Source organism: Oryctolagus cuniculus, chromosome 1, assembly GCF_964237555.1.
Source record: "Oryctolagus cuniculus chromosome 1, mOryCun1.1, whole genome shotgun sequence".
Classification (NCBI taxonomy): Eukaryota; Metazoa; Chordata; class Mammalia; order Lagomorpha; family Leporidae; genus Oryctolagus; species Oryctolagus cuniculus.
Genome location: NC_091432.1, coordinates 128,871,863 through 128,890,326, shown reverse-complemented (window position 1 = coordinate 128,890,326; position 18,464 = coordinate 128,871,863). Strand labels below are relative to the sequence as shown.

General features: G+C 48.4%; 1 protein-coding gene across 3 annotated transcripts in view; it reads right to left on the bottom strand.

Annotated features, from left to right (window-relative positions):
- The window catches only part of LOC100345461 (beta-galactosidase-1-like protein 2), a 43,869-nt gene that overhangs the window by 16,764 nt on the left and 8,641 nt on the right, over positions 1 to 18,464 (bottom strand). For 2 of the 3 annotated variants that reach the window (XM_051834500.2, XM_051834498.2), the window contains exons 2-7: positions 15,183 to 15,230; positions 14,567 to 14,764; positions 11,565 to 11,633; positions 10,884 to 10,979; positions 8,331 to 8,439; positions 1,960 to 2,052 (exon numbers count right to left, since the gene is read on the bottom strand). In XM_051834500.2, the coding sequence (XP_051690460.2) occupies positions 1,960 to 2,052; positions 8,331 to 8,439; positions 10,884 to 10,979; positions 11,565 to 11,633; positions 14,567 to 14,764; positions 15,183 to 15,230 (613 nt within the window). The remainder of the gene's footprint in view (positions 1 to 1,959; positions 2,053 to 8,330; positions 8,440 to 10,883; positions 10,980 to 11,564; positions 11,634 to 14,566; positions 14,765 to 15,182; positions 15,231 to 18,464) is intronic. The other variant, XM_070048418.1, reaches the window with a different exon arrangement.

Here is an 18,464-nt window from a genome sequence, read left to right as displayed (position 1 = left end):
GCCATTCTCAGAGCAGCTCTGAGTCACATGTCCACTTGGAACCTGGGAAGGGACTTGCCCAAGGCCCTCCCAGTCTGGAAATCAAGTAATCAAGTAAACAACTGTTGGAGAAGCCTCAGGGCCCAGGAGATAGTCTGAGGGGGTCAGGAGGGGCAGCAGAAGCTTTGATTCCCGTGCCCAGGGTGGGCTTTTCCAACTAACTCAAAGATAAACAGAAAACTGGAAGTGTGCCCTTGGCTGTCAGGAGTGAATGTACCCCTTACAGCTGGAGGAGGGCTATGGTTCTCGGACAGCCTGGGATCTTCAGCTCTGCAGGTGACAAGAACAGGAGAGTGGACAAGCACCCACAAGCTGGGTGGTCTTCAGCCTATAGGTAAGGGAATAATTTCCAGATGGGACATGAATCTGCATGTCACAGAGGCTCCCGGGGCATCAAAGGCCAAAGCCAGAATCACCCAGTCCTCAATCGGAGGCCACTTAACAGTTAGCATTCAGCTCACACCACGGCTGACCCTCCCAAGTACTCAGGCACACATGTCTGTGATTCTAATCGAGTCTTACTTATTGAGGCGTGTGGTAGAGCAGTTAACAGGCCTCTTGGGATGCTCACATCCCACATTTGGGTTTGAGTCCTGGCTCTGTGTCAGATTCCAGCTTCCTGCCACACCCTGGAAGGCAGCACATGATGGCCCAATGAGCTAGGTCCTTGCCATCTACATGGGAGACCTGTACGGAGTTCCTGGTTCCCAGGTATTTGGGACAGGAACCAGTGGACGAGAATTCAGTGTCTCTCTGTGTGTCTCTGCTTCTGTCTGTTTGCCTCTCAAATAAGTCAAATAAAATAAATAATTTAAAGTCATATTTTATCGACAATTTATGGTGCACCAAATGTACTCAGTAACATATGAACGGCATGGTCTCACATAACACAATTCAAAGAAGCAGACATTCTTTAGTCCGAGCAGAGAGTACAGCAGAGAAAAAAAGAGATTTAAAGAAATGAAGGAATTTGTTCCAGGTTTCAGCTACTAAGTGACAGAACCTTAAGTGACTATTAGCCTGTTCTTTCAGGTGTTACTACAGTCCTGGTGGGCCTGTGTTGAGTCAGCAGTTCTCAGTTCCACCACACATTGGGATCCAATGCCTGAGAACCCACTCAGAAATTCTTATTTAATTCACAGGGCGGGCATGTGGCTGGGATCTGCTGCATGAGAACACCTGAGAGATTCTTTTTTTTTTTTTTTTTTTTTTTTGACAGGCAGAGTGGACAGTGAGAGAGAGAGAGAGAAAGGTCTTCCTTTGCCGTTGGTTCACCCTCCAATGGCCGCCACGGCTGGCGCACCGCGCTGATCCGAAGCCAGGAGCCAGGTGCTTCTCCTGGTCTCCCATGGGGTGCAGGGCCCAAGCACTTGGGCCATCCTCCACTGCACTCCCGGGCCATAGCAGAGAGCTGGCCTGGAAGAGGGGCAACCGGGACAGAATCCGGTGCCCCGACCGGGACTAGAAACCGGTATGCCGGCACCGCTAGGTAGAGGATTAGCCTATTGAGCCACAGTGCCGGCCTCTCTGAGAGGTTCTTATTTGATTGAAATGGCATATGGGCCAGGCATAGGGATTTTAAAAACTCCCCAAGTAAAGCTGATCTGCATTGGACACTGAATGACAGCAGCCTCTCCAGGAAGCATTCCCTAATCATCACCACTCAATCAAGTTAATTCCTTTCATCTAGGCCCCAGCCACACCAGGTGCACACTGCGATCCCCAGATGAATTCAATCAATGAAGGATAAATGACATCCCTGATGAAATAAAACAACGGAGACAATGAAGAAAAATTCACTGATTAATAAATGGTGTTGGGAGACATGGTATTAGAATGGGGAAAATAGTAGCTCCACATGGCCTAGCCCCTAATGTATTCCAGAGGGAACATGAAAAAATTAATGCAGGTGCCACTTACCCTCTTGATGTAAGGCATGTAGGCAGGGTCTTTGTTATAGGAGCCATACTCATTCTCCACCTGCACAGCAATGATGGGTCCACCATGCTTATACTAGGAAGAGACGGGTTGACAGAAACTGAGGTTGTAGTGGGAGCAATATTATCTAAATTCACCACAGCTACAACAAATTACTAGAAAACATTTCATTTGAAAATGAAAGTATAACCAGGTTTGGTGTATCATTTAGAGTTGTCCAGAAGTAGAGCAGGAAGTACCAGACTTGTACTCTGTCATGGAAACATCCAACTAATATGAGCTCTGGATACCAAAGACCTACGCAGACCAGTGACCAGTCCAATCAAGAACGAGCCACACACCAGGTGGCAGGACACTGTGTGACTTTTTTCCTCCCAGGCGACCCATCCCCTCCTCAGTGTGACATGATGTGGTCAGAAGTGTCCCAGTTCCCAGTTCTTTCTCTCAGGACGGAAGAAACAAAATGCAATCTGTTTGCCCTGTTCTGGCCTGATTGTGGGATGCCTACTGTTCTAGTTCTGCTTTGTCTGACTTGGAGCTCAGACAGGAGACATCAGATTAATTTGAATCACTCAGGCTGGAAGCCAAAGAAGGCTACAACTGGGAATCTACAAATCTAAGGATGCCTGGAGGTGAGGAATTGTGGTTAAGAATGCAACAGAATACCTCCAGCCCCAGGAAGCCAGGGTGAGCCTCTTTGGGAAATGAAGACATCTAACAGCAAGCAGGGCTGGGGTTGGAGAGGACACACACACACACACACACACACACGCACAAAGGTGCAGACAGGACAAAAGTCTAGGAAGTATGTGAAATCCTAAGTCATCACCTTTACTTATCTCCAGGCTCATGGTCCTACTAATTAGTGAAGATCATCTCTGCCAGTCTGCAAAGACTGGGTAAGGTGATGGCTTATGCTTCTGATTGTTCTCAAATGCTCAGTGTTCAAAACACACACACATACACACAACCCACACGAAAACACAGAGAAACCTTGCTCATCCAAAGGTACAAACTGAAGAAATCCACACAGCGCACACACTATAAAAAGACCTCCAACTATCATAAATATGACCAAAGAGCTAAAGGAAAAAAACAAAGAACGGAAACCAGTAAAATGATACATGACCAATATGAAAATATCAAAAAAGAGACAGAAATGACCTCATCATTTTCATTGTCTTTGTATTTATTTAGCTGTGATTTTTTTGTATATTCACTCAGTTGTTACATGAACTTTATCAATACTATCTGTATAAATGGTTTTTAAAAATTAGGCCGGCGCTGCGGCTCACTAGGCTAATCCTCCGCCGTGCGGCGCCGGCACACTGGGTTCTAGTCCCGGTTGGGGCGCCGGATTCTGTCCCGGTTACCCCTCTTCCAGTCCAGCTCTCTGCTGTGGCCTGGGAAGGCAGTGAAGGATGGCCCAAGTGTTTGGGCCCTGCACCCTCAAGGGAGATCAGGAGAAGCACCTGGCTCCTGGCTTCGGATCAGCGCCATGCAATGACCGCAGTGCGCTGGCCGCTGCGGCCACTGGAGGGTGAACCAATGGCAAAAAGGAAGACCTTTCTCTCTGTCTCTCTCTCTCTCTCTCTCACTATCCACTCTGCCTGTCCAAAAAAAAAAAGAAAAAGAAAGAAAAAAATTAGCTATTGTACATGCCCATGCTGAAATTGAGCAATAAAACGAATACTGTTTGCACTGTCATATCATCATAAAAATTTTTAAAAAAGAATGAAAAATAAACTCTAGGCCTGAAAACTACAGTATCAGAAGTGAAAAATTCACTAGAGGAACCACAGCAGATTCAAACAGGAAGCAGAAAGAATTAGCAAGCTTGTCACTAGCTCATTGAAAACAATCAAGTCTGAGGAGCAAAAGGAAAAAAGAATGAAGAAAAATGAGCAGCTCTAAGGGCCTCTTTTCCTCCGCAGGGCCATTAAGCAGACCAGTGTATTCCTTCTGGGAATCCCAGCAGGAGGGGGAAAGGGGAAAATACATTATTTGAAGAATGCATGGCTGACAACTTCTCAAAGTGGAGAAACACACAGATAAGAAAATCAAAGCAGCTCAATGATCTCCAAGCCAGATAACCCAGCCAGCCCCATGGACAAATGATTATTAAACCTTTGGAAGCCAGAACCAAGGACAGGGATCCTCAACAAGACTATCAGGGATATCTCAGCAGACACCTTGCAGACCAGAAGACAGCAGGAAGACGCATTTAAATGGTGAGAAGAAAAAAAAATCAACAGAATTTTATATATCGCAAAACTATCTTTCAAAAATGAGACCAAAATTAAGAGATCCCCAAAGAAAAGCTGAAGAAGTTCATTACACAGGACCTGCCCTACCAAAAACTGCCTCAAGTTGAAACCACAAGATGCTACATAAAAACTTGAAGACATTTGGAAATAAAAAAGTTTCTAGTAAAAATAAATGCAGGAAAATATTTATAACATGTCACTGTAATTTTAGTTTCCAATGCCAGTTTTTATTTTCTACAAGGTTTAAAATACAAATGCATAATTATAAACCTTAGATTAATGCAGGTTAATGATTATACCATGTATGAAGATGTAATATGTGATATCAATGAAATAAAGGGGGACCTAAGTGTAAAAGAGTAGCATTTTTAATGTGATTGACTTAAGTTGGTATGAGTTTGAGGTAGAATGTCTTAATTTCATGATTTTCCAATGCTTGTGCATTATAGATGCAAATTCAATGGTGCAACTCCTGTGGAAAACACTATCCAGTTCCTCAGAAAATTAAACATGAAATTATTATTCAGTGCAGCAATATCACTCCTAGGTATATACCCCAAAGAAGTAAGCAGGAACTTGAAATGATACTTGTACATTCATGTTTGCATCAGCTTCAGTCACAGTCACCAACAGGTGAGAACAACCACGGATGAGTGAACAGATAAAGCACACATGACATCTACACACAATGGGGTACTCTGAGCCATGCTACAACGTGGTCCAACCTTGAGAACATCACACTACAGAGCCAGTCACAATACCATCTGATTCCATCTCCACGCAGTGGCTAGAATCATCTCATTCATAGACACAGGGAGTGCAGTGGTGGTTGCCAGGAGATGTGGAGATGGAGGACCAGGGAGCTTATGGATATGGGGTTTCAGATGGGGAAGATGGAAAAAGTTCTGGAGACGGATAGTGTTTGCAGTGGACTTTATTTGTGTTCCCCACAAGTACGTATGTTGCAATCCTCACTCCCAGTGTGATGGGATTAAAAGGTAAGACTTTTGAGAGGTGAGTGGGTTATCAGTGTGGGGCCTTCCTTTATGGAACCACTGCCCTTTTAGAAGAGACCCCTAAGAGCTCTCTCACTCTTCCTGCCAGATGAAGATACAAGAAGACAGCTGTCTACAATGTGGACAAGCACCCCCGACCCCAGAACCAACCATGCTAGCTCCAAAGCACACTCCCCCCCCCCCAGAACCAATCATGCTAGCTCCAAAGCACACTCCCCGCCCCCAGAACCAACCATGCTAGCTCCAAAGCACACTCCCCCCCCCCCCAACCAAGCTAGCTCCCTGATCTCAGGCTTCCAGCCTCCAGGACTGTGAGAAGTAACTTCCTGTTGCTTAAAAGGCACCGAGGCCAAGGGACTTCGTCACAGTGGCCTGGACTAAGATGGAGGCAACGACTGCACAACAAGGTGGACATCGCAATCCACATACTCAACTGTGGTCTGAAACAGAAAGTGGAAAATTCCACAAATAACCAGCTCCTAAGTTCTAAATCGTACCCCATTTTGAATACATGATGAAATCTCATGCCTTCCCATGTCATCCTGCCTGGGACATGAATCATCCCTCTGTCCAGTGTATCCACATATATGCTACCCCTGTAGCTACTGTTTCTCAGGGTAACTGCTGTGGTATTTCAGTGCTCGTTCAGTGTTCAAGTAACCCTCAATTTACCAAATAAAAGTCCAAAGAGCACGAGTAGTGATTCTGATTTATTACAGTATGATGGCAAAAATGTTCTATTTTGTTGTTAGCTGTTGTTGCTAATATCTTACCCTGCCTAATTTATAAATTAAAGTTTATCATAGGCATGCATATATAGGGAAGAACACAGTGTACACAGGGTTCAGTAAGATCTGTGGTTTCAGACATTCACTGGGGATCTTAGAACGTATCCCCTGCAGATAAGAAGGGACATGTAATGCCTCAGAACTGTGCACTTAAAAATGGTTTGGCCTAGCAGTTGAGGTGCCAGCTGGGACACCCACATACTATACTGGAGTGCCTGGTGTGAGCCCCAGCTCTGTTCCCAATTCCAGCTTCCTGTTAACGCACACCCTGGAAGACAGCAGGCGATGGCTCAAGCAGCTGGGTCTTCACCACCCAAGTGACATGTGGACTGGGTTCCTGGCTCCAGCTTTGGCCTGGCCAGTCACTGCAGGCATCTGGGGAGGGGCTCAGAGGATAAGAGTTTCTCTCTGTCCATCTTGTCTCTCTGTTTCTTTGCTTCCAAATAAACAAAAATAAGTAAAAAAAAAAAAAAAAAAAAAAAAAACAAACAATGTTTAAAAGGTAAATTTTATTATATTATCCATGTTTTCCATAATAAAAAATGAAGAGAGGCCGGCGCCGCGGCTCACTAGGCTAATCCTCCACCTGCGGCACCAGCACACCGGGTTCTAGTCTCGGTCAGGGCGCCAGATTCTGTCCCGGTTGCCCCTCTTCCAGGCCAGCTCTCTGCTGTGGCCCGGGAGTGCAGTGGAGGATGGCCCAAGTGCTTGGGCCCTGCACCCCATGGGAGACCAGGAGAAGCACCTGGCTCCTGGCTTCGGATCAGCGCGGTGTGCCAGCCACAGCAGCCATTGGAGGGTGAACCAACGGCAAAGGAAGACCTTTCTCTCTGTCTCTCTCTCACTGTCCACTCTGTCAAAAAATTAAAATAAAATAAATAAAAAATTAAATTAAATTAAAAAATGAAGAGAATAAAAAATTATTCAGGAAACAAAAGAGCTCTGGTGTATTTCCAGTCTAAGGATGCCTCCAAGCTGTGTTCCCAGAATGACCTCCCCACCCAACCCACTACTGCCACCTGCTGGGCCCAATCAGCAGTCCCATCTTCCTTGCAAAGGTATAGGCTAATACTTCCCAGCTTCTTGCTTCTTTCATGATTAGGGCTGCCAGATTTAGACTGTGCTAAATTTGAATTCATAATATTTTTTATATAGACAATGACTTTTTTTACTCTAAGTATGACCTACACAACATTTGGAATATATTTACACCAAAAACATTAAACTTTTTGCCTATTTGGAATTCAGGTTTGACTTAGTATCCTATCTTACCTGGGAGTTCCCTCTGATTTCTGTTCTGTGAATATTCCAAACTAATGACTCAAGAGTAATGTTTTTCTGGATGTATTAATTTTCTCTTGATGTACTAATTTCTCAACATCACACTTCATGGTTTTATATAAGCAGTGATTCCCGCTTCCTTCCTTCCTTCCTTCCTTCCTTCCTTCCTTCCTTCCCTCCCTCCCTCCCTCCCTCCCTCCCTCCCTCCCTCCTTCCTTCCTTCCTTCCTTCCTTCCTTCCTCTTATTATTATTACATGAAATGCTTAGATTCTTGTTTAAACAGTGATTCCCATTTCTGTTGTTTCTTCCTTCTTTCCTTCCTCCCTCCCTCCCTCCTCCTTTCCTACTCCCTTCCCTTCCCCTCCCCTCCCCTTCCCTTCCCCTCCCCTCCCTCCCTCCTCCCCTGCCCTTCCCCTTCTCTCCCTTCCCCTCCCCTTCCCTTCTCTTTCCTTCCCTTCACTTCCTTTCCCTTCCCTTCCCCTCCCCCCTCCTCTCCCCTCCCTTCCCCTTCCTTCCAATTATTAAATGAAACGCTTAGATTCTTGTTTAAATAATTAATATTAGCACATAGGTTTTAAATAGTAAATGTGTAACATACAGCACCCTTCTGTACCTAGAGAAGCCATCAATTGGAATGTTGTAACCACAGAGAGGTAGGCTGTTCCACAGGCAAAGGCCAATCCACACGCGCTACCTTGAACAGAACTGTGTGGCTGCGATGCCGACGCTGGGTGTCTTCAGCTATCAAGTCATCCCAGCCTTGCAGCTCCAGCACTGTCTGGATGGATGGCTGTGCCACTGTAAGGGCACACATGCCCTTTCATCTATCTCCTTTCAGCACTGCCTGAGGACACTCAAGTGCACGGATCTTTCAAAACACAAAGACTACAAGCCCCGCCAATTACAAACCCCAGGCATCCGCTGAGAGTGTCTTCCTCTGAGATGACCTACTACCAAGCAGGAAGACAGGTGAAGACCAAAGAAGAGTCTGTTGCTTTACCTGCAGTGGCACCACTCTGGACATCAGGTGATCAAAGTAAAGGTCCACTGCTTCGGTGAAGCCCTTGTACGTAGTTCTCAGCCGCATGCCAGAGTCCTGGAGTAGCCAGCTTGAAGTCCAAAGTGCAGGGAGAGGTGTTAGTGTTGTGTGGCTTGGCTCTGGACAGCTGCCAGTGCAGTAAGGAAGTGGATTCAGGGAGGCTCAGCAGTGGCTGCAGAGACCAGGACGCAAGGCAATTGGTTCCCACCCACTGCCCATTCTCAGTAGATGGTTAGGAGACCAGGTAGACAGATTCGGTGCCAGCATACCATGCCACAGTGCCTGCCCTGCCTGCACTCCACACGGCTCCTGACCCACTGGCCCAGCCCTGGTGAGAATCCATTTCCAGCTTTGTAGCCACCAGCAGCTGTTGCTGTCAGGCAGAGTGAGAAAAGCCTGTCACGGGGCTGAAAGCCCAGCTTTCCAACATTTGCTTTACAATCGTGACACACAGGGCTGGAACCAACAGGATTAGGAATCCCTGGGGCTGGAGGACAGGGATGCGATCTTCACCCAGAAAACACTGAGCAGCTGCGTGCCTTCCAGCCCTGTCCACACCAACAGGGCTGACACGCCCAGGAGCCACACTGACTACGCAGAGCTTGGGGCAGGGCAGCAGTGGGCCAGTACGGAGATGAACCTTCCTGTAGTCTGGCTGTTGCAATCAGAAGGCTGGAATCTAGGCAGTCCCCACTTGAGAAAACACATACATTTTCCAATAAAAGGCTCTGGAGCTTCACTTGCCCTGATTTGAAGATACTGAACTGAAGAGTTAAAATTGTATATGTGCGGGTATAAAAAGTTAAGCTTAAGCTTACAGGTTTAAACCTTCCTGGTACAGCTGTGAAAATAAGACAAAGTAAAGTAGCACCTTGACAGTAGGGACTCCATTTTGGAGCACTTGAGACTCCATTCTGGAAAAGCACCCCCCACCCTGAGACTCTGGTCTGAAACTAGGATCTCAAATAGTCGGACAATAGCAGTGCACTACATCACCCTTGGCAGAGCACAAAAACCCCCTAGCATGATTGCTCAAGCTTAAAAGTAGAAAGGTTGCACCTGGGTTACCTGGGCTAATAATGAAGATGTGATTTGTCTATGTCTTAAAATCATAATTGCTGATTGTAAGATTTTAGCAACCGCTTAGCAACCGTGTATTCTCTCCCCCCTCCCAATTTTGCGGTTTTTGCCTTTATAAACCCTATGCTGTAGTTCCTCGCTGCCCCTCTGTCCTTGTCAGAGGGCCCCAACATGTTGGATCAATAAATCTTTAACCCTTTGCTGGTTGCATGAGAGAAAAGTCTCTTGGAGTCGTTCCTCGGGCGGTGGGCATTTTCGGACCCTACCAGAACTAGATCAGAAACTGTCGACTTATGTTGATAGAAAAATGGAGGAGGAGACAGCAGTGGCACAGGGCTCCCTGCTCCATCTCACACCTAACAAAAAGGCTCAGCTCCCCAGTGTCAGTCAGTCAGCCCCACCCTCTTGGGTGGGGCCTGCCTGCCTGCACTGCCTGCTGCTTCTAGGTTAAGACCCTAAAACCCTGGCCTCAGGTGCCTGCCGCAGCTGAGCCTGAGCCTGAGGAAAGCGCTGACGGTGGCACACAGATTCCTAATCTGCAGGGAGGGGCGGGGCTGCTCAGCTTGTCCAGGGCACTGTGCCAGGCTGAACGGCTCAGTGATGGTACAGTGGTCATGGGAGCTGCAGCAGATGGAGGCAGAGGTGTGGCCCAGTGGGAAGGGCAGGTTGTGCTGGAAACCAGGGAGAGAAAGCAAGGCTGGGGCTTGGTGCCTGCGTTGCGGGGAGAGGCAGCTCCCCCAGGACACAGCAGGTGCACAGCTTCGGCTTTCTTTCCTCTGGGGAAGGGTGCCTGGGCCTCAGCACCAGCACAGTGTGTGGCTGGGAAAGATGATGCACACGAACAAGAAAGCTGTTTTGCTAGCAAAACGACGGCAGTAATGTTGAAGACTGACTGCGGCCCTAGGTGATCTCTATGCCGGCAGAAGGACGCTCTCCTGACAGCTGAGACCACACACTAGGAGTACAATACATCAGGACCTAAGGTCTGAAAACAAGCTGCTTCTCTTACACTTCATCAAAATACTTGGACTTCTCAAATAACACTCAGGAACAACGTTATAAACAGGGCCGATTTGGGTTTTTCCATGTTGTAGGCAGGGAAAGTGAGCTCCGTCCAGAACAGAAAAAGGTCTTGCCTGGGCTGGCAGCTCCACAGGAGCCCTGAGGATGACACAGTGGGGGTGGGGGTGGGGGTGGGGCGGGCCCACCCTCTGCTGCTGCCAGCCTCATTAAGCCATGCACAGGGGACTGTGCCAGGGCAACAACTGCGACCTCACTCAAAATGACCCCAGGGGTGCTATTCACTCCAAAAATGAGATTCAGTATACAATGGAAGCTCCACTTTAAAAGCAAAACTATACCTCGTCTACGACAGGTTCACATCAGCACACGGACACTTCCAGCTGCACTGGAGACCCTCAGGGTCCTGCTTACCTGGGCAAACCTCCGAGGTCAATCTCGCTGCAGATGTAGGGGCCTGGACGCAGAATCACCCACAGCCCGATCTCTGCAGCCATCAGCACAAAGGCCCTGGGGAGGTAAAGCCCCCTCAGCATGGTGAATGAGTCCAGGGCAGAGGCCAGGTGTGAGGGAGCCTGCACACACCACAGAGTGGAGCAGCTGCACGCCTCTTTCCAATCCTCTCTCTACCAGGGAAACTGGGGGGAGGGAGGGTTCAGTCCCCACTCCCAAATGGGGCATCCCTATGCCAGGCTGGAGATCCGACATCTTGACAGCTGGGTTCTCGCTGGCTCCCAGCCTCAGGAACATCTGTAGTACTGAGGGGGAACAGCGTCAGACAGGGTGCAGCGGGGCAGGGCAATGAGCTTGACCCCGACAGCCTTGCTAAACCTAGAGGGCAGCCCTCCCCCATTCTAGGTGAATGGACCCCACTGTACTTAGGGTCACCAACCCCTCTGGCTGCAGTGTAGAGGGGCCCGAGAGGCTGCAGGCCCAGCACATCTAGGGAGACAGGTCATGGCTGGGGAGCATCTTGTCCGATGCTGACAACACAGCTCTCAACACACAGGCAGGGCACTGCTAGGGGTCCTAATCTGCCCTGTAGCGCCACCTCTCAGCCCCCTCTTCATCCCCAGAGGCATCAGCACCACATACTCCAGATCCAGGTTCCCAGAGAAGTCAAATTTGCCTCTTTCTGGCTCGTGCAGGTTCCAGGGAACATAGCTACAATAAAAACATAGGAAGGATGAGTGAGGACTGCCTGTTTTCTACTCTGCCTCACCGATGACTCTCCTCATTCCCCAAACCCCTGATGAAGACGTGTTTCTCAGTGGCTTCAGGACTGAAACCAAGAACTATCAACACTAGGGACGTTAGAGAATCTGGGGTAGGCTCACTTCCTTAGGAGAAGGGAAAGAGGTCAGTAAGATTTGGGGAAACACAGATAGGCTATGTAAAAGTCAGTTTCTATGACTGGGTCAGCTCCCCAGCCCCAAGAGAGGAAGAAGCAACTTCATCGGAAAAACAGGTAAGGTAGTGACCAACCCCAATTTTACTAAAGCATCCAGAATTTCAAAACCTGGACACAGAATGGAGGTTTTAGCTCTAAAGCAAAGATGGGACAAGCTCTCGGGGGGCCCACTCAGAAGGCAGAAACAGGATTCCTGTGTGACGTGGAGGAGACAGCTGGTCTTCTCCCAATCCCCACCCCATTTGGGGTTCCTGCTGGGCATCCCCAACCACACAGGATACTCAAATGAGGGAGGCAGCTTCTGGCTTCCAAGTCAGACTCATGAGTTCCAAGTTCAGGCAGTGCCTGCTTTTGAGGAGCAGCATGCATTCCCTGAAATATCCGCAGAGCTCCAGGAGGCCTTCCTGGGAAGTCACTCGCATTTACTTCAATAATGCCACCATGACTCAGCCCTTTCCAATTCCATTAGGGATCCTCTTCAAAATCAGCTCATAAACCACTCAAGAAAATCCATTTACTGCATTTGTCATCACCTAATTTTTGCCCGAAAAACTGAAAAACAGATAATCCAGCCTGATAGCTCATTTTTTTTTGTAGTTTAGAGCAAAGTTAGCAATTAAATAAAATCTCATGAAAAAAAATCAAGATTATACCTGGGCATTTTTTTTAAAAGATAGAACACTTAGGAATTTATTGTGTGCCTGTCATTTGTTAATTATCATTCTAGGAGTATTGAATTCCAAAAACCATTACAAAAGAAGGTGCTGAAAGTGACAAACAGCTTCTCAGGTAGCTATCCTGAAGATCATAGTAGTGTCCTTTGCACACTGGGATGGGACACTGGCTGTCAGAAAAAATACTTTTGGGGCTGGCACTGTGGTTAAGACTCTGCTGATAGTGCTAGCATCCCATATGGGTGCCAGCTCATGTCCTGGCTGCTCTACTTATGATCCAGCTCTCTGCTTACGCCTGGGAAAGCAGTGCAATATGGCCCAAGTGCTTAGATCCCTGCACCAACATGGGGGACCTGGAAGAAGCTCGGGGCTCTTGGCTTCGGATCAGCTCAGCTCTGGCAGTTGCAGCCATTTGAGGAGTAAACCAGTGGATGGAAGACCTTTGTATGTGCCTCTCCATCTCTCTGTCTGTAACTCTGCCTCTCAAATAAATAAATTAATTAATCTCTTTTATTTGTTAAAGATTTATTTATTTACTTGAAAGGCAGCGTTAGAGAGGCAGAGGCAGAGAGAGACAGAGAGGTCCTCAATCCACTGGTTCACTCCTCAGATGGCCGCAAGGGCTAGAGCTGCACCAATCTGAAGCCAGGAGCCAGGAGCTTCTTCCAGGTCTCCCATGCAGGTGCAGGGGCCCAAGCACTTGGGCCATCTTCTAGTGCTTTCCCAAGCCATAGCAGAGAGCTAGATCAGAAGTGGAGCAGCTGGGACTTGATCTGGCACCGATATGGGATGCTGGCACTGCAAGCGGCAGCTTTACCTGCTATGCCACAGTGCTAGCCCCATAAATAAATCTTAAAAAAATATTCTCAGGGGCCGGCGCCGTGGCTCACTTAGTTAATCCTCCACCTGCGGTGCCGGCATCCCATATGGGTGCCGGGTTCTAGTCAAGGTTGCTCCTCTTCCAGTCCAGCTCTCTGCTGTGGCCCGGGAGGGCAGTGAAGGATGGCCCAAGTGCTTGGGCCCCTGCACCCACATGGGAGACCAGGAAGAAGCACCTGGCTCCTTGCTTTGGATTGGCGCAGCGCCAGCCGTGGCGGCCATTTGGGGAGTGAACCAATGGAAGGAAGACCTCTCTCTGTCTCTCTCTCTCACTGTCTTTAACTTTACCTGTCAAATAAAAAAAAAAAAATGACTGTTGGGTAGGGCCCACAAAAAAAAAATTCTCAGTCATTGAATTGCCTCCTACATCCACACTCAACACTCCTTACTCTCTGAGTGGCCTTTAAAAATTCATGGAAATTTGAATTAAATGCTAAGTTTGTTTTGGTGCAAAGACATTTTGAAATCCATGCACAGTTTTTCTGTAGTATACACAGAATCGTAGATTTTTAAGACCCCTTATATTATTTTTTTAAGATCTTCTTTTATTTATTTGAAAGGCAGAGTGACAGAAAGACAGAGAGAGAAAGAGAGACAGAGAGAGAGAGGCAGAGAGAGAGAGAGAGAGAGATCTTTCAACCACTGGTTCACTCCCCAAATGACTGCAACAGCCAGGGCTGGGCTAGGATGAAGTTAAGAACCAGGAACTCCATATGAGTTTCCCCTGTGGGCAGTAGGGGCCCAAGTAGCTGGGTCATTTCTTCTGCTGCTTTATCAAGTGCATTAGCAGTGAGCTGGATCAGCAGTGGGAGTACCCAGAACTCAAACCAGGTCTCTGATAGGAGATGCCGGAGTTGCAGTCAGCAGCTTAACCTGCTACATCACAAGGCAAGCCCCACCTCATATTCATTCGTGCATCCCTGCTACTTTGGCTCCTCTGGGCCTTATCTCCACTTACATCTTTTTACAACCGTTAGCTGGGAGCGATGTGTGGGGACCAGAGAGAGACTGCCGTGCTTCAAGCCTAAGCAGAAGGCTTGGCTAGTTCTCAGCTTCTTGGAGTATTCCTCCAGCAGACAGTCAGGGTCCCAACTTGGCAACCAGGCTTGGTGGGGGCAAGGGCACACACTCACGTGGTGAGGGTATTCAGGCCACAGGCTTTCATCTTGAGCAAACGATCCCTCCAGTATTCCTTGGGCACCCGGAAATAGTGCATGGAGCCTCCAAAGATCCAGAAGGTGGAGTCCTCCAGCATGAAGTTCTGGCCTTTGGCTTGCAGTCCTAACTGGCGATGTCGCAGCCACAGAGGGATCAGAGTACTCCAGTTAAACCTGGAAGGAGAAATGGCCTTCCTGCAGCCTGGAGGCTCCCTGGCAGCAGTCAGCAGTGGAAACAGAGAGGAGACTGGCTTCCTTGCCACCTCACAGGCCCTCAGCATCTCTTTGTAAAGAGGGCCTGTTCCAGGGCAGTCAGGCAAAGCCCCACACCCTCCTACGAGGCTGAACCTTGGAAGGCATCTTTCTCCCATGCCACTCACTGGGCTGGGTCCCAAACTGACGCTGCAGTCAGGAACAAGGCAAACACAACATTCAACATGAAGACTTGGGGGCTCGAAGGAGAGAGGGTGAGGTGGGGTCACGCTGTGGAGGGGGTCTCTCTAGTTCAGATGACTCGGGAGGAGGTGCAGCTTGCAGGAACTGCCAAGGCCATCTGACTAAACATTAAAGCAGCAACTACTTCTGACGGTACCTGCGAGCCCCCTCCTGGGCACAGCTGCTGGACTCAAGGCGTAGATACCTGCAAAGAAGCACCTGGATTAAACAGCACTGTTCATCAACCAGACTCCCAAAACCTGAATGGCTACTGAAGACCAAGCACACAGAGAGATAATCCAGCCCAACAGAGAGGCCCCTCTGGGATGCCCTGGGGAAGTTCTGGTCAGTGAAAATGCACCTCCTGTCATCTCTCTGGTTGGCCAAGGGCCAAGGGAAGCCCTTCTAACAGATCTGTGTGACTCTGTGCACCTAGAAATGCTACCTTATTTACTTCCTCTTGAAGGCCATGAGAGAGAGGGCCAGCAAGTTTCCAGCCAGGATGTTCAGGAAAGTCAAAGTCTAGGGCAAAAGCAAAATTTAGCCTGTGCCTTTTTCATCATCTAGTTGTTTTCCACCGTAGTTCCTGCTCTCGGAGGGCACAGAGCCAGGCAGGACTGTTGTGCATGGAGAAGCTCCCTGGGCTTATGCAAGAGGAGCTGGAGCAGACTTGAAAGCCCTGACGGCCAGAGGCAGGGGAGCAGGATGCCAAGGAGGTGCAGGGCACTGACACCACTGACTTCCTGGGGATTTTGACTAGGGCCACGCAAGGGCCTATTACTGCCTACTCTCCCCTACTTTGTACTGTCCTTGGCCTCAAAATTCACACTGAGGCTACGGTCTGAAGATCTGCTACGCCCCAGTTGAAACAGTCCTCTGCAGGTACGCTGGGACAATGCAGCAATTGTTTCTCTCTGTCTTAAGAGAAAGTCCTGTGTTCCAATGAGACACTTGCAAATGACACGTTAGGACACAGGTTTTCCAAAGGATTGCTCTGTGGGGCAGGGGGTCAGAAACAACATCTAGAAGAGGAAAATCTAGGTGAGACTCCAGGCTCCACCCTTGGCCATGCTGGCACCTAAGGCCAGGGACACCAGTTCCATGGACATTGGTTTGTTCCTCTGTGAAACAGGGCTGAAGCCTTTCCCAACTACTCAGAAAGGCTGCTGTGAGAATGAGGAAGAGCTGACACACTCTCTGATGTGTGATGAAGGAGCCTACTCGAAATACACTTCTTTTGCCATGCATTTGCATAGTAGAGAGAATCTGCATTTTAACTAGAACCCCAGGTTAAAGCTTGAAAGACATGGATCCGTATCTTTCCCTCTGACACATGTATATACGGTCTCTCCCCAGACAGAGCCTTTCTTTGTTGGTATCTTTTTATCCACCATTTTCTAGATTTATTTATTTTTTAAATTCTCATAGGTGAGTACTTGGCCAAACACTTTAGAGAGAAGAGCCTCAATAGGTTTCATGTCTCAGTGTGGCATAATCCAAACATCCCCCCTTTTTCCCATTTTAGTATAGGAGGGTGCTTCACAAAGTCCATGGAAAACAGATTTACAAGGTAAGTTTGGGGGGGGGGGGCGTCGGCACTGTGGCACAGTAGGTTAATCCTCAGCCCGCAGTGCTGGCATCCCATATGGGCGCCAGTTTGAGTCCTGGCTGTTCCATTTATGATCCAGCTCTCTGCTATGGCCTGGGAAAGCAGTGGAATATGGCCCAAGTGCTTGGGCCCCTGCACCTGTGTGGGAGACCAGGAAGAAGCTCCTGGCTCCTTGGCTTTGAATTGGCACAGCTCTAGCTGTAGGGGCAATTTGAAGAGTGAACCAGTAGATGGAAGACTTTTCTGTCTCTCCCTTTCTGTGTCTGTAACTCTCTCAAATAAATAAGTAAAATGTTAAAAAAAAAAAAAAAAAAAAAAAAGTAGGCCGGCGCCGCAATTCACTAGACTAATCCTCCACCTGCAGCACCAGTACTCTGGGTTCTAGTCCCGGTTGGGGCATCAGTTCTGTCCCGGTTGCTCCTCTTCCAGTCTAGCTCTCTGCTGTGGTCCAGGAAGGCAGTGGAGGATGGCCAAAGTGCTTGGGCCCTGTACCCGCACGGGAGACTAGGAGGAAGCACCTGGCTCCTGGCTTCAGATCGGCGCAGTGCGCTGGCTGTAGTGGCCATTGGGGGGCTGAACCAACGGAGGGAAGACCCTTTCTCTCTCTCTCTCTCACTAACTCTGCCTGTCAAAAAAAAAGAAAAAAAAAAAAAAAAAGTAAGGTTGGGGGCAGGCATTTGGCCTCACAGTCAGACTCCTATGTCCTAAATTGGAGTGTATGGGTTCGATTCCTGGCTCTGGTTCCTGATTCCAGCCTCCTGCCAGTGCAGACCCTGGGAGGAGATAGCAATAGCTCAAGTAGTCAGATCCCTGCTACTCATTTGGGGGATCTGGATTGAGCTGCCAGTTCCTGGCAGGCTTCTGGGGAGTGACCCAGAGGAGGGTAGTTCTCTGTTTCTCTCTCTGCCTTTGAAATAATTTTTAAAAGATAAATTTATTTTGGGGCTGGCACCGTGGCTCACTTGGTTAATCCTCTGCCTGCAGTGCCAGCATCCCATATGGATGCCGGGTTCTAGTCCCAGTTGCTCCTCTTCCAGTCCAGCTCTTTGTTGTAGCCCAGGAAGGCAGTGGAGGATGGCCCAAGTGCTTGGGCCCTACACCCACATGGGAGACCAGGAAGAAGCACTTGGCTCCTGGCTTCGGATCAGCGCAGCGTGCCAGTGGTAACGGCCATTTGGGGAGTGAACCAATGGAAGGAAGGCCTTCCTCTCTGTCTCTCTCTCTCACTGTCTAACTCTACATGTCAAATGAAAAAAAAACAGAAATTCAATAGCACAATCTCCAATTCTTTAGCAAGGCACACACCACTAATGCTAATGTCTGCCTGTGGGTGTAAAGGCCTCCTGGGCTCACCCTGCGAAGAACAGAGACACTGGCAGGATAGGGAGGTGCTCTCTGTCTCTCACTCCAACACAGTCCCTGCTAGTAACAGAACCCCTTAATCTGCCCCCTTTTCATGACTAATCATCAGGAAACCTCCGTCTAGGCTGACCTCTCCAGGCGTGTCTGCAGAATCAGAGTATCTTCCTCAGCAACTTGCTAGAAATGCAGGAACTAGGCCTTACCTAAGACCTACTGAATCAGAACCTGTTATTTTAACCAGATCCTGGTTTGAGAGGCAACAAGCTATACCTTTTCCTCTGATACATGTAAATTATGTACATGTAGTCTCCCCCTGCTTAGAGCTTCTCTTTGTGTCTTTTTATGCTACAGTTTTCTAGATTTGAAAAAATAAATTCTTCTCAGAAGCAGGCATTTAGCCTAGCAGTTAAGATGCCTGTGTCCTTGGGTTTGATTCCCCACTTCAGCTCCTGACTCCAGCTTCCTGCC